Source organism: Perca flavescens, chromosome 21 (assembly GCF_004354835.1).
Source record: "Perca flavescens isolate YP-PL-M2 chromosome 21, PFLA_1.0, whole genome shotgun sequence".
In the NCBI taxonomy this organism is placed as follows: Eukaryota; Metazoa; Chordata; class Actinopteri; order Perciformes; family Percidae; genus Perca; species Perca flavescens.
The window spans coordinates 9,126,707-9,144,056 of record NC_041351.1 but is presented as its reverse complement, the minus strand read 5'-3'; the positions used below and the strand labels follow the sequence as shown (position 1 = coordinate 9,144,056).

Here is a 17,350-nt window from a genome sequence, read left to right as displayed (position 1 = left end):
GAATATCCTTTATACTTGTAGGCTATGTCATTGATAGATATTGTATCGTTATTGATGATATTGTACAATATTGTATAATGATATTGCATTTGCATAGTTGTTTCTAAATGTCTCAAAGCTAATTTAATCATAAGGTCCACTTTCATGCGAAAAATGACAGTATATTTACAATATCCAACCTTCCAAACAGGAGTTTATGGTGAACACATGAAGGCAGCATCAGTGTCTATCATTTCACCTTCTTTTCAGCATCCACACACTACACAGGGCTCACAGGCGACAGTGGCATAACACGTGTGTGTGTGTGTGGGAGAGAGTGACAATTAGACACCATGACCATTAGAAACCCTCTCCGGGATCACGGACAGAGGTATCGACCAAGGATCGCTTGTCTCAAGAAGGTAGGCTGTCCTTTTACATCAGAGATGATGACCACAGCCCTGCTTAGGCTGGACTATACCTATAGATATGATAGATTGGTAATTATCCAACGCAATGCTTGCACTTGAACCGTGGCTGTTGATATTTGTTCATATAAACTGCGTTAGCTCAGAAAAAAACTAGCCTATCCGTATTCTCCACAGATCCTCAAGGCAATCCTGGTTTCCTTAAGCTTAAGTGTAGAGATTTATTTAGGTTAGACATTTTTTTTTTTAAAGCAGCAACGCTTACAGGTACCATTTGGACTACAGAATGCTTTGAGGAAATACAACAAAACAGATAACACATATACCATATTTCAAAATGCGTGCAAATCTGTATTGTAGTTCAGTAGTTAAAGATCAAAATTAGTGAAAAAAAACTTCACACGTAGCCTACCAAGCATTTAGAAATACATGTAATCGAATGACAAGCAAACAAATGTCGTCTTGGTTTCAGTGGGTACTCTATCTGTTTGTCACACTAAATGTTACTAAACTGTTTTGTTGCATCCTATCACAGTGATAAGGTCATTCAGTATAATAAGCACTAAGCCTGGATCAGTATCAGTGCTTCCATAGACACCAACCAACCAGCTGCTGGAGAGAAGTAAATCCAGGCACTGTGTATTGGACGGCCGGTCCTGTGGACAGAGCAGGGCTCAATTTATCATCTCCCATTTCAAGTTCTATCCACTTCAGGAGCTGGAATATGTATCATAGTAAAATAACTTTGGCATTAGAAAAACAGGAAATAATTCAAAAGCTCTGTCATTAGCAAAATATTCTCAGAGTCTATTAATCCCAGATGAAGCACTCACAATGTCCTGCTCACCAGGGACATGCTAACCATAGATATAATGCTAACTCATTTCCAGGAGAACTTTGTGTTTTGGTCCATGAAAGCCCACTTTGGTCCGACTCAGCCTAGGGCTTATAGCCTCTCCAGGATGACTTCAAAGCACAAAGCCACTTCAAACAGGCCCGGGAGTCAGCTGCATACACTCTCTCATAAACACACACACACACACACACACACACACACACACACACACACACACACACACACACACACACACACAAGCTGAAATAATGTACTGCATGTTTTCTTGCTTTCCAGTTCACACCTGAGCTGTGGGATCTGATGATATGATAAAAAAAAAAAGTATTTAGGAGCAGTGACTCACCGCAAAACCTCCCACACAAGCCAGACAAAAGCCATGAGATCAGGGCATGAAACAGACCTCTCATCTCACCTCTCTCCTTGTTTAAATGCAGCACTGAGATTCAGAGTTAATTGTAGTGTTGTAGTTTTTGGTATAATTGTGTTGAGAGAGTCATTAATGATGCAGCATTTTCCTAATAAGAAGTATTAATTACAGGTGTTGATAGCGGACCTTATTATCCCATGGGAACAATTTGCCTCAGAGATTTCAAATCTATGAAAGGCAATTAGATGCCATTTTCCAAATCTTTTATCAAACAGAAAAGAGGTAAACAGGGATGTTGTGCATGATGGGGATAATGATAATTATTATCAGCACCATCATATAGACAGTGGAGCAGATTTCATCCACAAATCCATCTAACCTAATTTTTTTATCCACACATTTTACGTGCTGTCCTGATTTCCCCATCATGGAGGCTGCCTCCACAACCTGTTGTCAAAGAAACCTGTTGGCATGGTGACCTCTGCCCCCCCACCTACTCACAATCACTTGTCGTGGTAACCTCCTCCTCACCCCTTCATAATCATATTCCTTCGCAGGCAGAGAAGGTGCTGCTGGAGATGCAGGACCTCAAAACAGGAGTTAAGTCACAGCCCCAGAGACTGGTTATTACAACAATACCACACGCTATTACTGGTAAAAAACACACACACACACACACACACACACACACACACACACACACACAATGTTATTCATATTGCTGAGTGAGTGGGCCTGCATAGTCTCACTGGAGGATACTGGAGCTCCGGGCTCAAACTCGAGAGCTACAGATTTAATCTCCATGACAACCCCTGCGGTCTCAGGGAGTCAGGGAGAGGGAAAAAGTAGGAGGTGAAGGAGGAGGATGATGATTGAGCGGGCAAGAGGAAAAGTGCAAGTAGCAGAGACAGAAACAAGAGAACAACAGAGAGACAGCTAGGTGGAGGAGAAGAGAGGAAACCTAGTGAACTTTGAATCTAGGCAGTTTGAAACAGCTGAATGAAGAAACCAAGCAAATATGCAAACAGCTTCTCCTCTCCTTTTTATTCCTCCCCTCACCATTTCTCTCATCTCTTTTCCTCTTTGATTTTCTTTCCTCTCCTTTCCTTTTATCCTTTTTTATCTCCCTTTCTTTTCACCTCTACTTTTTGTCTCCTTTTTCTCGTCTCCTTTCCTCTCGTTTTCTCTCATCTCCTTTCCTCCTTCCCTCTCCTTCTCTTTCCTGTCTCTCCTCACCTCACCTCATATCCCCTTTTCTTTTTTCTTTCCACTCTTTTCCTTACTCCTCCCTCCTTTCCTTTCCTCTCCCTTCCTTTTCTCCTAGACTCTTCCTTTCTTTCTTTTCTCTTCTCTGCTCTTCTCTCCCCTCTTTTCCTTTCCCCTTCTTGTGTTTCCTTTCCTTTCTCTCCTCTCCTCCTTGTTTATTGCTGTGCTTCCTCCTCCACATTAGCTGCAGAGGCTCACAGTCGGTAGTGTTGTATCAAGGGTCTGGCATTTAGAAGCCCACCTACCTATCGACACACACAAACCTATTTCTTGATGTTCACTGTCACTGATCACGGTTTTGTCACCTATGACTTCTCATTTCCATCGTTCCTCCTCAGGGGAAGACATAATTGCATGGTTAGCGGACAGATTCCAAGTAGACACACAAGGTGAGAGATGTGTCAGCTGATGCCATTCATATATTTACATGACATACAGAGTGAGTCAGCTGAAAGTGCCTCTTTTGATTAAATTCCTGCTCGTCTCTGCGCCTGTTGTCTTCAGAGGCAAGGAGTTTTGGCTCAATGCTGGTGGCGCTAGGATACATCTACCCTCTACAAGACCACAAACGCTTGGTGATCAAACCAGATGCATCCCTCTATCGCTTCCAGGTAAACACACACCACATGTCCAAATCGCAGACCCCAAGGAAACTATCTTCCAAAATTGTATATCTAGTTTGACTGATGTCATTTTCACCTTGTAGCACTTTGGATAAGATGCATAGGAAACTTCCATTTTTGGTTGATTTAAAGTTGCCCGGAAGAGTTTGTAACCACTAATAGCGCAGACTGTTCTAATTCACTGATCCTACTTATACCTATAAAAAATAATGCACTATTTAATTTGTATATAGTCTCGCATTGTCTGTCTCCACAGTGCTGCGGAGGAGGGTTTGACTAGTCCACACAGCATTCCGGGATGGGAATCTGGTGCTCTGGTTTATTGGCATTTCTTTAAACCAATCACCATCATCTTGGGCGGCGCTTAGTGCTGGATGGAGCCACGGTTCCGCTGCAAAATAGCCTTGGGAAGAAACTTGTTTTGGTGGAACCACGTTCAAAAGTTGTTTTAGTCGTGCAACAGAAAACTCAGATTGGACAGATAGTCTAGCTAGCTGTCTGGATTTACCCTGCAGAGATCTGAGGAGCAGTTAGACCATCGTCCTCAGAAATCCACTGGAGTTTTAAATTCCAACACAAAGAAAGCGAAAGGTAACGGACATCCGGCCGAAAAAAGAGTGAAATCCGGCGGAATTTCCGGCGGCAACGGAACAGTCCCGGAAGTGGAACGTCTTGGATATAGACTAATTCGTATATAACCCATATAATCGTGAGACAGGACGTGCAGGGCTACCTCTAAGGAGGAAGTCAGTTGACGTAGTATAAAGAGCGATATAGTACGTTTATCTACTTTACGTAAGAAAACTACTTCTTTTAACTCAAACCACGCGGATCTTCACTGCTGGGGCTTGCACAGGCACACTGATCACTCGTGTTGATGGACATTCGTAGGAAGGAAACTTTTCGTAACGTTGAATAGCGCTATGGAGCAATGTTTTTCCAAATGGGTCACAGTTTTTGTTTGTATCGTGTATTTGCAAGAGGATGCACAACAGTTAAAACAACAGTTGGTGGTGTTGGTGGTGGAAATGAATTCCACACATTTGTCAATCTGCAAGTATACACATTTTGTTGAGAAACACTAAATGTAAAAGAATTGCTTTTGTTTGTTTTAAAGAAAACTCCACAGGTAACCGTTTACATTAAACACAGCGGTTAACATCCTACAATACAATACAAGATGTTTTTTTTTAAACTCACTGACTGTTAAAATATGTTTGAAACTCTTTAGTAAAATTATTAATAGGCTATATAATGTACCATTATGATTGTTTTAGTACATTTAAACATTAGTCCATGGACAGCTTTTATTATGTGCAAAGGCTGAAGTTTCGATGCAATGGGCATTTTCACCCGAGTCCATCAAAACTAAATGCTGATAAAAACGCACATCAGTCAACATTTGTTGGCTTTAAATATGCTCTATAATTATATCAGGAAGCTGGCTGGGTAGGGACCATAGTACCGTGATAATGAGACTCATTGCATTTTTCATTGCTGCCTTTCTTGGCTTAAGCACACATTAGCTTCTAAGGAGATAATTATGGCTGCACCTTTTGATCATTGAACTAATAGTTTCATAGTTACGTCTATAAAACTCCAAAAAATATGTCCCGGAGCGGCAGAGCCTAAAGTGATGTTTTGTCAAACCAACAGCCCAAAACTCAAAGATATTTAATCTATGAGAAGCTGGAACTGGTGAACAGTTTTTCTTGATATTAGACAAAACAAGAAGGATAAATGAAGCTTCACTGAGGAACTTAGGGCATTCCAGCTTTAAATATAATGTTTGCAAAACTGCCTGGAAAATAGTTCACCATCAGCAAAGAGAAGAGTGTCACTATTCCTTTTGTTATGTAAAATCTCAAATTGGTCTGCTTTTAGTTTCCTGAGCAATGATACATTAATCTTACTTTGGTTCTGGTCTGTAAAAATAAATCACAATAAAACGTCTGACTTTTGTCCTCTTTAGACACCGTACTTCTGGCCCACACAGCAGTGGCCTGTGGAGGATACAGATTATGGTGAGTGTGACGGAAGACGTTCACATTTTATCTCACGTCCAGTTACCAACACTTACACTTTCCCTTTCACTATAAAAGCGATCTACCTGGCGAAAAGAAACATACGCAAGAAGGGAATCCTGGAGGTGCATGAGCAGGTGAGAACGCTACTAAATGAGAGTGATTCCTTTCTGTCTGCTGGCATTTGCTGAGGTGTTATTGTATGTCCTCAGGAGCACTATAACCATCTTCACAAGTGGATGAATCATAAATGGGATTTCATAGTGATGCAAGCTAAAGAGCAGTACAGGTAGGTGTGTGACATACTCGGACACCACTCAGTTTTAAGAGAAGGTGTTACGATGCTCTGTGTTTGTGTGTGACTTTTAGAGCTGCGAAGGAGAGGAAGAAACCGGACCGTGTGGTGTTTGACTGCCAGGAGAGAGCCTACTGGGTGGTTCATAGACCTCCGGTGAGAACACCCACACACACACACCAACACACAGATAGTTATTAGACATGCACTGCTCACACAGGATACAGCTTCATGCGTGGATTGCCAGCAGACAGACGTCTGAAAAATATATTGCACTCCACCTCTATACTTCCCAGGGTATCTCATTATCTCTACCCATGATGCCTCATTACCATTACATGTCCAGTCAGAGGAAAAGTGCACTGCTGATTAATATTTCACACTACGTGGGAGACATGGGTTGCAGCGGTTTGCAACTTGAGCTTGCGGCATCGTGAGTCTGAGTTTCACCCTGTTTGGATCCCTGACCAGGCTAGGAGGCTAACCCTTAACCCCCAGGGTCCCTGAAGGCTCAGGTTGACTAAGTGTCATTGAGTTTGTGGTAATTCAATTTCCCATTAAAGCAAATATCAACTGATATGGTGAAACCTTAATGTCTGCTTTATTACATAATCTTGAGGCCCAGACGTTAATAATTTCAGGGCAAATTGTGTTAATATGTAGCATATTGCTGAATAAATTTGTATTTCATCAAACTATCTCAAACTAATTGACACACAAGAAGCCTGGGGCCTTTAGCTCTGTCAGAGTACTTGTTGTTTCGACTTTTGTGGGAACATTTTATGAATCTGTCTTGAGTAGCTTGTTGTTTGCACCTTTTGTCCCACTTGGCAGTTGCCTCCAGCACACAGACTTATCCTTTTCAGAATCTGAAATGAGAATCAGAAGATTTATTGTCATTGCAAAAAAATTAAGCACGAAATTCTTAGCAGCAGTTCACCCAGTAAACAGAAATCTAAATGTAAAAAGACAAGAAATAAATAGTAAAACAATACAATCATAAATAGAATAAATATACACACTAAAAGTATTGGAGTTATTGCACATGGTCCGTATGTGAAGGTGTGTGAATGTGTGTGTATGTGTGTGTGTGTGTGTGTGTGTGTGTGTGTGTGTGTGTGTGAGAGGTGTGGGGGGGAGTGCGCTAGTGAGTGTGTTCAGTGTGGTGATGGCTTGTGGAAAGAAGCTGTTCCTGAGTCTATTTGTCCTGGTCTTATGTCTATTTGTCCGGGTCTTATAGTCAAAGTCAGCTTCTATCTCAGAAAATATCATACTCCTGGGGACAGACGTATGCTGCTGTTAAATGTGGTTTCAAAGCAATACATTTTTTAAATCCTCTGCTGGAAACAAACACATTACTTTAAGTTTTTGTAATGTGGAACAGTGAATTCACAAAAATCACATTTAACACGTGACTGGCCTCTTATCGTCTCAGACGGTCGGGAAAAGTGTGACACATTAGCAGCCTGTGATTAGCATTATAAAACAGCCATCTGCTTTAATTAATGAGTCCTTTTGTAAACACACAATGTGAAATAATTTGTTGTTGGTGTGTGTGTGTGTGCGTGTGTGCATGTATGTGCGTGCGTGTGTGTAGCCAGGGACAGTGAGCGCCATGGACTATGGACTGGATCGACTAATAGATCCCAACGCAGACGAGGTAACAGGTGAGTCTCTGTGTGACCTGTATGAAGATAATTCCTGCCAATCAGCTTATATTAAATAAGAGGCTTTAATGCCAGGTGCAGTAAAATTATGCTTGTCTTCCCTTTCCCTGATCTGTCTGCTGTTTCAATCATTTAACTTACCCTTTACTAAAATTAATTTATCCTCTCTTTCTTTTCTTCTCTTCTGCAGGCATTTTCCTCTCTATTTGTTTTCAGACTTTTAAACTGGTTATGAACACACACACACACACACACACACACACAATCAAGCAAGGCAAATATATTTATATAGCACATTTCAGCAACAAGGCAATTCAAAGTGCTTTACACAAAACATCTAAAAAGCTACACAGTTAAAGTGCAGTGTACTAAATTAATAATAATTAGATTTAATAAAAGGCAGTGGCAAACAGAAAGGTCTCCAGTCTTGGCAAGCGAACGGCAGTTTGTTCCAGATATGCGTTGCACAAAATCTTTGACCGAACTCTTGGTGGTTGAGTTGCATTGTGGGTAAGGTAGGCATCAAGTTTTGACAAGGAAGAAGAATGCATGAAATAACATTGTTATGAATCCAACAGTTATAGGAGTGCAATGCTAAATCGGGTGAAGTACTCTTTTAACCATATGTCTTAACCCTCAATCAGCCCTTTGAAGAAGTAAGAATTATCCAAAATATCTATTTCATCTCAAATGTCGAAACCTCACAATGGTCCTCAGAAAGATACAAATACACACACACACGTACAGCACAACATCCCTCTTTGTCTATGTAGATAGATTTTTTTGTGATATGACATGTAATCTGTAATGTAACATTTCATATATTTTCTGCCCCAGGCCAAAACACCTGACTTCTACGCGAGAATCGTGAGTGAGAATTTAAAGTCGACTTTCTCTGACTTTTCCATGATTTTTATTGTCATCCTGTTTGATCTAAACCAACACTTATGTTATCCATCAGTGATCCCTAGAGACAGGTCGGTTTTCCTGACATTTTTATAGCTGTCATCTCTCTTCCGCTTCCCTGTAGATGATCTTTACTCAACAGTCCATCATGAGGCCCAGAGTGAAGTCATCCGTGTCACTTGGCGCGTAAGATAGTTCATGATATTCTCCGTCTTCTTGTATCTGTGACAACACCACAGTCAGTTTAGATTGGTTGCATCATATAGTGTTTATCTCAAAATAACATCTCCACTGAATGACCAGCAAATGTAGCACAGGTGAAAGTCATGCACAGATGATATAGATATAGTAACTGTAGGTTTTGTCATCAGCATGTGAAGAGCAATACATTGGACTATTAAGTACTTTGAGAGTGCGTACCTCCACCAAGGCAAAACCTGTTGCTCTGGTCACTAATTTACCACGGCAGTGCTTGATTAAGCCAGCGAGGTGACTCTTGTGCATCACTTACTGCTTTGGCTAACATTTAGTGGTGTGAGCAAAATAAATGGCCACTCCTGTAAGGGATTAATTCCCTTTTACACTGGAGAATACTGAATTACTTTTTAAAAGTATGTCAAAGTCTTTATTATGGAGTCATAGGAGTGCCATAAAAAATAATAAATCTGTAAAAAAATAATATAATGAACCTGGAAATATAAAGATGAATAAATACAAGAATAAATAAGTAAATGAAAATAAAATTAAAAAGCAAAGGCAATAGTGAAAACAATGAGGAAAAATAAAGGGATAAAAATAAATTGACATTATATAATAATTTGTAATTTCCATGCAAAACATAAATAAATATTTTAAAAGATATACATTATATTATTATTATTATTATAAATAAACAAATAAATGTAAAAATAAAGGAAAATGCTTGTAATTATTCTTTAATATTCTGTTATTTCTTTTTATATTTCCACATGTATTTTCTTATTCTTTTACAGATTTATTCTTTTATTACGAAGAATGGCACCATTCTCTTTAGCTGCATCCTCATCTGTAATCTTAAAGTTCTTTCCTTCAGACAGTAAATTCTTTCTTGCTGTTTTTGCAGAGTGGTGAAGTACTGTGCCACCTATAACAACCACGACCCTTTCCTCTCAAAGTGTCTTCCCAGCAACCCCTGGCTCACTGACGATGTCACGTACTGGACCTTAAACATGCCCTAGTGAGTCTGCTGAGGACGATACATAATTTATATTCTGTGTATAATTTCAAATAATTTGTTCGTTTTATGTGCATGTGTAACAGTGTGGAAATACCAACTAAAATGCGAGTGGAGAGGTGGACGTTTAGCTTCGCAGAGCTGCTCTCAGACCCTCGAGGACGAAATGATTTCAGACTCTTCCTAAAGAAAGAATTCAGCGGTACGATGGTTGTTATTTTAATTAGATCACAGCTTTGATTACAAAAGTGTTACTGTTGCAAACGTGCTGCACAGTTTCTGCTCACACAGCGTTAATATTTTTTTGCCATTAGAAGGGGCTAAGAATAGTTTTCTATTATTTTCAATTCTATTCTGAACCGTTATAGGTGAGAACTTGGCATTCTGGGAGGGTTGTGAAGATCTGAAGTGGGGCGAAGCTGCGACGATGAGAGAGAAAGCAGAGCATATCTACAAGTAATGTCTTCATTTATTCTCTGCGTAGAATATATTAGTCCTTTTCTGATAAATGTTGATAGATGTTAGTGATAGATCAGAAAAACAATTAGTCCATTAGTTCAAGCCAAACATTCTCTGGTTGCAGTTCATCATCATCTATTTGTGTTTTGGACTATTGGTCAGACAAAGCAAGACATCTTGGAAGTTTCTTCACAATTTTTTTTAACATTTCATTGACAATGAACTAGTAACTATAGCTGTCAGATATTTGCAGTGGAGTAAAAAGTAAATTTCTCTCTGAAATGTATTGGAGTGGCATGAAAAGATCATAAACAAGTCAATTACAAGTCCCTCAAATTAGTGCTTGATGCTAGTAATAACGTTTTGTCTGTTTCTTCCACTTTCCTGATCCCAGGACATTCCTGGCACGTGGTGCCCCGCGGTGGATCAACATCGACGGAAAAACGATGGAAATCACGGTGAAGGGCCTGAAACACCCACACAGATACGTCCTGGACGCAGCCCAAACTCACATCTACATGCTCATGAAGAAGGTCAGTAAACACAGCAGTAGTCAGTTTTAAACACAAGATAAGTATGATGTTATAGTTCCTGCAAGCTTGTATTCACAATCAGAACAAGCACTGATTCACGATGAGTCTGTGTGTATTTTGCAGGACTCGTACGGCCGGTACCAGAAATCTCCAGTGTTTAAGGAAACGGTGAAGAAGGCCATCTGTCCTGAGGAACACCATTTCACGTGAGTGACAGCTTTTAATGCATACATTTTTGCATTTGATTAATGACACTCTGTTAGATGACATTGAGCTTTAATCTATTCCCTTTAATTGGGAAATAAACTTGAAAAAGTCTGTCTTTTGATTTGATTATCTCAACCAGCCCGATAAAGAACAAGTGCGCCAAATGAGAGGGGAAAAAACATTGACTATTCATTGCAAAGGATGACTTAAGAGTGACATTGGTCTGGGAAACCAAGTTTATGTCTCTCATCTGTCTGGCTGATATTAGTGTCGCCGTAGCTTCCTAAAACCACCACATCCGTCACTTTCCAAAACTTGATTTTAACGCTGCCTTTTCCTCCCTCCTCTTCTCTTTGCTGGTCTCTCTCTTTTTCTTATTTCCACCGTCTCCTGTTTCTATAACCCTCCTTTCTCCTATTTCTCATCTTCCAGGGATGCCCAGTTGGAGCAAAATGCAAAGAAGAGACGGCCCAGTCTCAGCCCCATCATCCTGCGGCAGATGGAGCAGGAGCAGAAGGCCAAGATGGCCGCCAATGTCGACATCACACAGGTCATGAGCAAACTCAGCAAGCAGGGCAAGGAGGCGCCCCCTCCTCCCTGTCCTCTACCTAAGAAATAAACATAAACATGTGATGTTCAGTGTTTTTAAGAAATTAAATTAAAATTAAATTTAGTGGAATCATTTTAAATAAGATGCTGCAGTTTATTTCTTAATGCTAATGTTTACACTTTAATGCCATTTTACTTTGTTTAATAAAGTTTAATATTCAAATACTCATAGACATACAGTATATATCCATACTAATGTCAAAGAATCACAAAGATCTATTTCCAATGTGACGTTCAGTTGAAAGAAAACCGCTTAGTTGTTGGTTGTTTCAGCCACAAAAGGCCACAAAATTAGATCTACATCATCATCATGTATCAGTCAATTTCTTTCAACAAGTACAAGTATGTTTACAGTACGTAAAGCGATTGGGAATGGGAACGTGCACCACTGAGAAAAGAATCAGACAAAAGATCTGCACACTGTATTATAAATTCCCAGCAGTATTAAGTGTGTAATGGTTTGAGCAGAGAGAGAGAGAGAGAGAGAGAGAGAGAGAGAGAGAGAGAGAGACAGAGAGAGACAGAGAGAGAGAGACAGAGAGAGAGAGACAGAGATATTGGTCAGCATTGTCAAATCACCACCACAAAGCAGAACGAGCAAAATATCAGGTGATTCTGATCTGCACGATTGTGATCAATCCATTTGAACCAATCAGAGCAGAGCTGAACGACGCCGCCTGATACTCCCACAAAGGGGACAGGGCATGGTTCTGTGAAAAGGAACTACAAACATCCTGATCAATATTATACAGGCATATACTAAATACGACACATAGGTTGAATCTAATTTTTATCATAAATCACATAAATCGTCCAGAAAAAAAACAAAAAAGTGGAAATCTAGTGGAAGTACAAATAGTAAACTAATATGAGGCTATTTTAAAGCTCACCCAACATCACCCCACCTACCTCTAATGGTAACGAGCCCTGCACATGTGAGACTTTTGGGTGTTTTTCCACCACACATTAAATGTATTTACCTGGCAAATGTCTCATAAAACTATTATGAGAAATAAGGTTTGTGATTTGTGTGAACTGAGCCTTTAAACACATCCTAAACTTCTCACATGTCTATAACACAAGTCACGTTGAGAACTGACAACAGGCATTAGACAAACGGCCATATTGAGACATCTGTTACTATCTGTTACATTTCTGTCCATACAAGCTGTAACTGTTGTCTGTCTTGTTTTTCTTATAACACACACGTTGTACTGTACATCTTCACTCATACACTGTTGTTTATTGTACTGTGTTTTCTTTGTCATAAGTCATGAGCTAATAAAACACCCACAAACCACCTCATGTATATGTTTGTCTTGAGTTGTCATTCATTTACTGTTTTCATGTAGTTTGATTGTCATGTATCCCCAAAAATAGTTAGTTGGAGCCTAGTATCTATTAATAAGTTTGATTCTAATATCAAATTAGGGATATTATAATACTCTGTCTATTTGGGGTGGACATGTTCTGAACATCATGGTGTTTAAGTAAGTATAACACTTTTAATGAAGCGTCTGCTGAAAGGTTTTCAAAATGCATTTTTTTCTTTCTGACTTGTGTCTGTTGCCCTTTGACCTCACAGCTGTGCCGCTTCACCACCCCCGTCCCCCACCTTGCCGTCTACTCTGGCATCACTGACTTCCCGTCTGCCAATGCCTCGCCCTCTCTCCCCTTCCTGGCCCACTCCCCAGCTTGTCCGTCCCCCATCAGCGTGGCCTTGGACAGCACCTCGGCCTCTGAGCGGCGAGTGGAGGCCGGTGAAGGGGAAGGCGAGGGGAACCCTGCGGCTCAGGCCCCGGCAGGTGGAAATGTGTCCAAGTCTCGCATGGCTCTGTCCCTGCACCGTCTGCTGAAGCGTGGCTGCACCCCCGCCACCCTGTTCGCCAGCTTGTCGCCCAAATGCCACTCAGCTGCCGGGACAAGTAGCCACATTCAGCCAATTAGCCCGGATCAACCTAGCCAGGCTCTGCCAAGACGGATTGGCAAGTGAGTGTGAGAGACAATGCAACAAACTGCACACAAAAACAGTCCTCTCACTTACTGCAGTCAGATACTCTTTAATCCATTTACTCTTTATATGTGATGATTTAGTTTAAGGTTATATGTTAACTCATCCAATTACACTCTGTCCGCTTAAAGTGGGGGAGTAAGTATACAAAGAGCTACAAATTCTAAATAGTTTTTCTAATATGAATGCAAAAACCTTCAAATTAAAGCTGAAAGTCATTCTCATTTTTTACAATTCAAATTCTCTGTTATTATGTTAAGAATATGGATATCACACACATGCCTGACCAAGTCTTCTCTGTAACCCTCCACAGTTTTTTCCAGATTAAAGTGGATATTCCTCCAGAGTGCCGTATCTACCCCATAGAGTCTGAGGACGAGGACGAGGAGAACAGGGCTGCCTCTCGGGGAGGAGTGGGAGCCAAAGAGATCATCTGCCCCTGGGAGAGCCTTACTCCACAGAACGGGACGGGCTAATCGGCTGCATTTACACAGGTATAAAAAATAAAAAAGGTGGGGTTTTAAATCTGTGTTTGTCTGAGCAGGCACATTTTTCCCATGTTCTGACAGAGATAAAAGATCTCACGTAGAGCATAAAAGGCGGAAAATCCCAGTGTAAATGTGACCGCATTCTCACCACTAGGCCACAACATAAATATTAAACAACATGACACAACGGTCAATCTGTAGAGATGGCTGTTTAGACTGAGTACTTACTGTGTCCATGTTTTAACTCCTTAAAGGAAACCGGCTGTATGTTTAGAGCGTCAAACACACACTGCCTGTAGGTCTGAAAGGGCCCACTTTTACGTCTGCTGCAGTATAATCCTCTTTTCCACTGTCCACGCTCAGTATCTTTTAAAACTGTTTGAGTCCCAATTCCTTAAGTGCAACTCTTCTCCTCGAAAGAAATGTTTGGCAAGCCACCAAAAAAGGCTGTAATGGTTTTTGGAATATTGAATATCCAAGACCAATCAATAAACCAATGAATATTGTTTATTCATTTAACTGTTCGATGATATTTTCTTTAAATTGTGTTCCAGCTGATTGGCTGTTTCAAAGCCTTCTTTACACAGCCAGGATTATAATTCTAAACCCGCTGTTAGTAGTTTGTATGTAATTTATATACAGAGGACATAATCTTGGTGTCTTTGGCACAGCAACAGAAGTTGTATTGAACCATATTTTGGCACATTTGGTGTTTGGAACAAACCTGCATCTTACAGGCAGTTCAGTGTATTCCTTTAACTTTTGAAAGGAATACACTGAACTGAACTTATTGACACGAGCCCTTATTGAAGTGAGCACCAGCTGAGCCAGCTGTTTAGGTTGGATTGCAGCTCAACTAGAGGACAACAGAGTGCACGAACATCCAAGCCCTTTGGGAAACTGAGCTGTAGCTTTCACATTCAAACCTCGTTCTGTATGTATTAACAAACAGTAGCCCGACAGCAGCCTTATCTACCTTCACACACCTGAAATATTTTGTGTTTTTTGGCCTCAGAAGTGTCTACAAAGCAGGCATGTACACAGACATTCAGGGCCACAAGATAACAAAAACTACAAATGAAAAGAAATGCTATATTTTTGTGATTGCCAAGGAGCTGAAATAGAAGTTATTATACAAAATGCATGTTTACATCCTAGAGAGTGATGAGCCAAAGCAAACAGACATATTTGGACTCTGCCTGTGCACATGTCTGCTAAAAATATAGATAACATGTTGATATATTTATTGAATAATGATCAGTTTTCTGAAGTAGAGAAGTGTTCTTGTGCTGCTCAATAGACTTACTGTAGATGCCTCATCTGCAATTTACTTACCTCTGACACACATTACGTGAAAATGACGGAAGAGATGCAGTTTTAGGTAAAATAAGAGCACATGAACAGCTTGTCTGCATGTTGCTTTTTTTCTGATCCGCTCCCGACAGGGAGTTACTGTAACGTGGGGTCAGGTGATAGTTTTGTATTTAGGTCCACTGCTGTTTTGTAGCTGTCGTATTATACTGTGCACTACTCTGAGCGAGGTGTTGGTATTTTTCTTATGTCTCTCTCCATTGAGGGTGGGGGGGAGACACAGTACTGTCAGAATGTATTATCTTTACCATGTTTACAGATGCAAGAATGTGAAAAATACCTTGAATTTATTGTGTTTGATTTGTACATTCCATGGCTTGTGTCAAGTGCCTCAATAAATGACTGTCTTAACAAACAAGGTTCACCTTCTTATTGAGATGTTGCCTTTACATGTTAACTTAAAGGGTCAAATTACAAAAAAACAAACATTTTCTCATTTATCTGGACATGCAGATAGTTTTTTTTGCCCAGGTTTTCAGATCTGTCTACCATCTTCAACAATGCAGGGGAAGGGAATGTATGTGTCTCTTTCCAGAAACAGTGTTCTGGTTGTACTGGTCAATCCAGCAGTTTATCTATAGGGACTACTTCTTTGATAGAAAGAGGTTCCAATGACAACTGTTCACAGTGACTTCTGTAAATTATTCAGGGCAACATGGACACTTCATCTGGAAATAGACGTTGCTGTTGAAGTTTTTTTTAAATGTCATTTTTTTAATACCGTGTTACCCACAAAAAACAAACATATCTGGTGGCAGAAATCTCAGAGACAGATCAAAACCTATACTAAGATGTTTTTATGTAACATTCCACTCCAGCCTCAGTAGGCTAAGTGGTGATGACAGCGATTAACCACTAGGTGGCGATATAACAATGGCAATGGGATCAAGGCGCCATTTACATAAAGTAACACAAGCTGGTGGATGGATACGGTGCATTAGTTCACTGAAACCTGAAATAATAAAAGAAACAATCTGCATTTACCATTTATCAGAATGTTTGTATACATTTTTCCCTTATTAGTATTTAGATTATGTGAAATATTTTGAACAAACCAGACAGAAACAGGTTTGAGTGAATTTGCCGTGCTCTAATTTCCACTTAAACCTAACCAAGGTCAATATTTTGGTAAAGGTACGAACAGGACCATTCTACAATCTGATGTCCATGCAGAGTACATAAAAACAGGCACGTGTGCTTGTAGTCAACATCATTTCTCTGCCATCACCGAGGTTACTGAACTGAGGCCGGAGCACAGCTTTGATCTCTGTGTGTGTGTGTGTGTGTGTGTGTGTGTGTGTGTGTTTTTTGGTGTCTCTGAGCAGAACCGTCCGATTGCTATCTCACAATACCCACACAGGGACGTCCACACACAGTCCATTCATACATTAGCTTACCAAGGTGGAGGGAATTTATGCAACACATTTAACATTCATCTGAGGTGTGCATATATTAAAATACATTTGTGCGGAAGCTTCTTTTAATGAAGCCCTTGGTGTTTGGTGTTACACCTGAATGGGTTTTTCAAAAGCCATATACACACTTATCATGGCTTTTATGTTGTTGTTTTTGCAAGGTTTTTCTGTCACACAGCCTCAGTTGGATTTGTTCATTATCTGTTTTCTGCCTTCGACTCTTTGATTTACCAGTTACCGATGGCTGGAATTATTGGACTGCATTTGCAAAATAGAAGAGAAATCAGTATTTTAAGCAGGAAATTGCAGCCAAAACCAAAAAACATAGCCTATCTAATTAGGCCTATATGACAAAAATCCTTTAAACTGGCCTATGTTGATCTGAAATCAAGACAGATATATCTGCTTAGACACTAAAAAACTGGACCCCAGGACAAACAGGAAAACAAAGTACCCTTCAAGGCAACACACACACACACACACACACACACACACACACACACATAGTCTCCGCAGACATAAACATGTGTCAGCCGCCATGTGTGACCTCGCTGTGACATGATGAATGACCAAATCAGAAGCGTAATGAAACGCCGCACATTTGCCTGCTGCTGCTTCCCTATGTATGCATGT

The 17,350-nt window shown here is 40.2% G+C and overlaps 1 protein-coding gene across 1 annotated transcript; it reads left to right on the top strand.

Moving 5' to 3' along the window:
• Window positions 1–257: 257 nt before the first annotated feature.
• On the top strand, window positions 258–12,741 carry LOC114548152 (regulator of G-protein signaling 9). Its single transcript, XM_028567911.1, has 17 exons — window positions 258–401; window positions 2,188–2,284; window positions 3,235–3,285; window positions 3,401–3,507; window positions 5,492–5,543; window positions 5,622–5,680; window positions 5,756–5,832; window positions 5,913–5,994; window positions 7,436–7,498; window positions 8,343–8,372; window positions 8,536–8,597; window positions 9,514–9,627; window positions 9,711–9,826; window positions 9,993–10,080; window positions 10,478–10,616; window positions 10,740–10,822; window positions 11,256–12,741. Exons 1-17 carry the CDS (start codon window positions 333–335, stop codon window positions 11,440–11,442), a joined length of 1,476 nt encoding a protein of 491 aa, XP_028423712.1. The 5' UTR covers window positions 258–332; the 3' UTR covers window positions 11,443–12,741.
• The last annotated feature ends 4,609 nt before the right edge of the window (window positions 12,742–17,350 follow it).

What these genes read in the sequence shown, in the direction of transcription:
- LOC114548152 (XM_028567911.1), top strand. Translation starts at nt 333, where the DNA reads ATGACCATTAGAAACCCTCTCCGGGATCACGGACAGAGGTATCGACCA. An exon ending in CTGACTTCTACGCGAGAATC is followed by an intron (nt 8,373 to 8,535) that starts GTGAGTGAGAAT and finishes GCTTCCCTGTAG; the next exon opens with ATGATCTTTACTCAACAGTC. An exon ending in CCTGAGGAACACCATTTCAC is followed by an intron (nt 10,823 to 11,255) that starts GTGAGTGACAGC and finishes CTCATCTTCCAG; the next exon opens with GGATGCCCAGTTGGAGCAAA.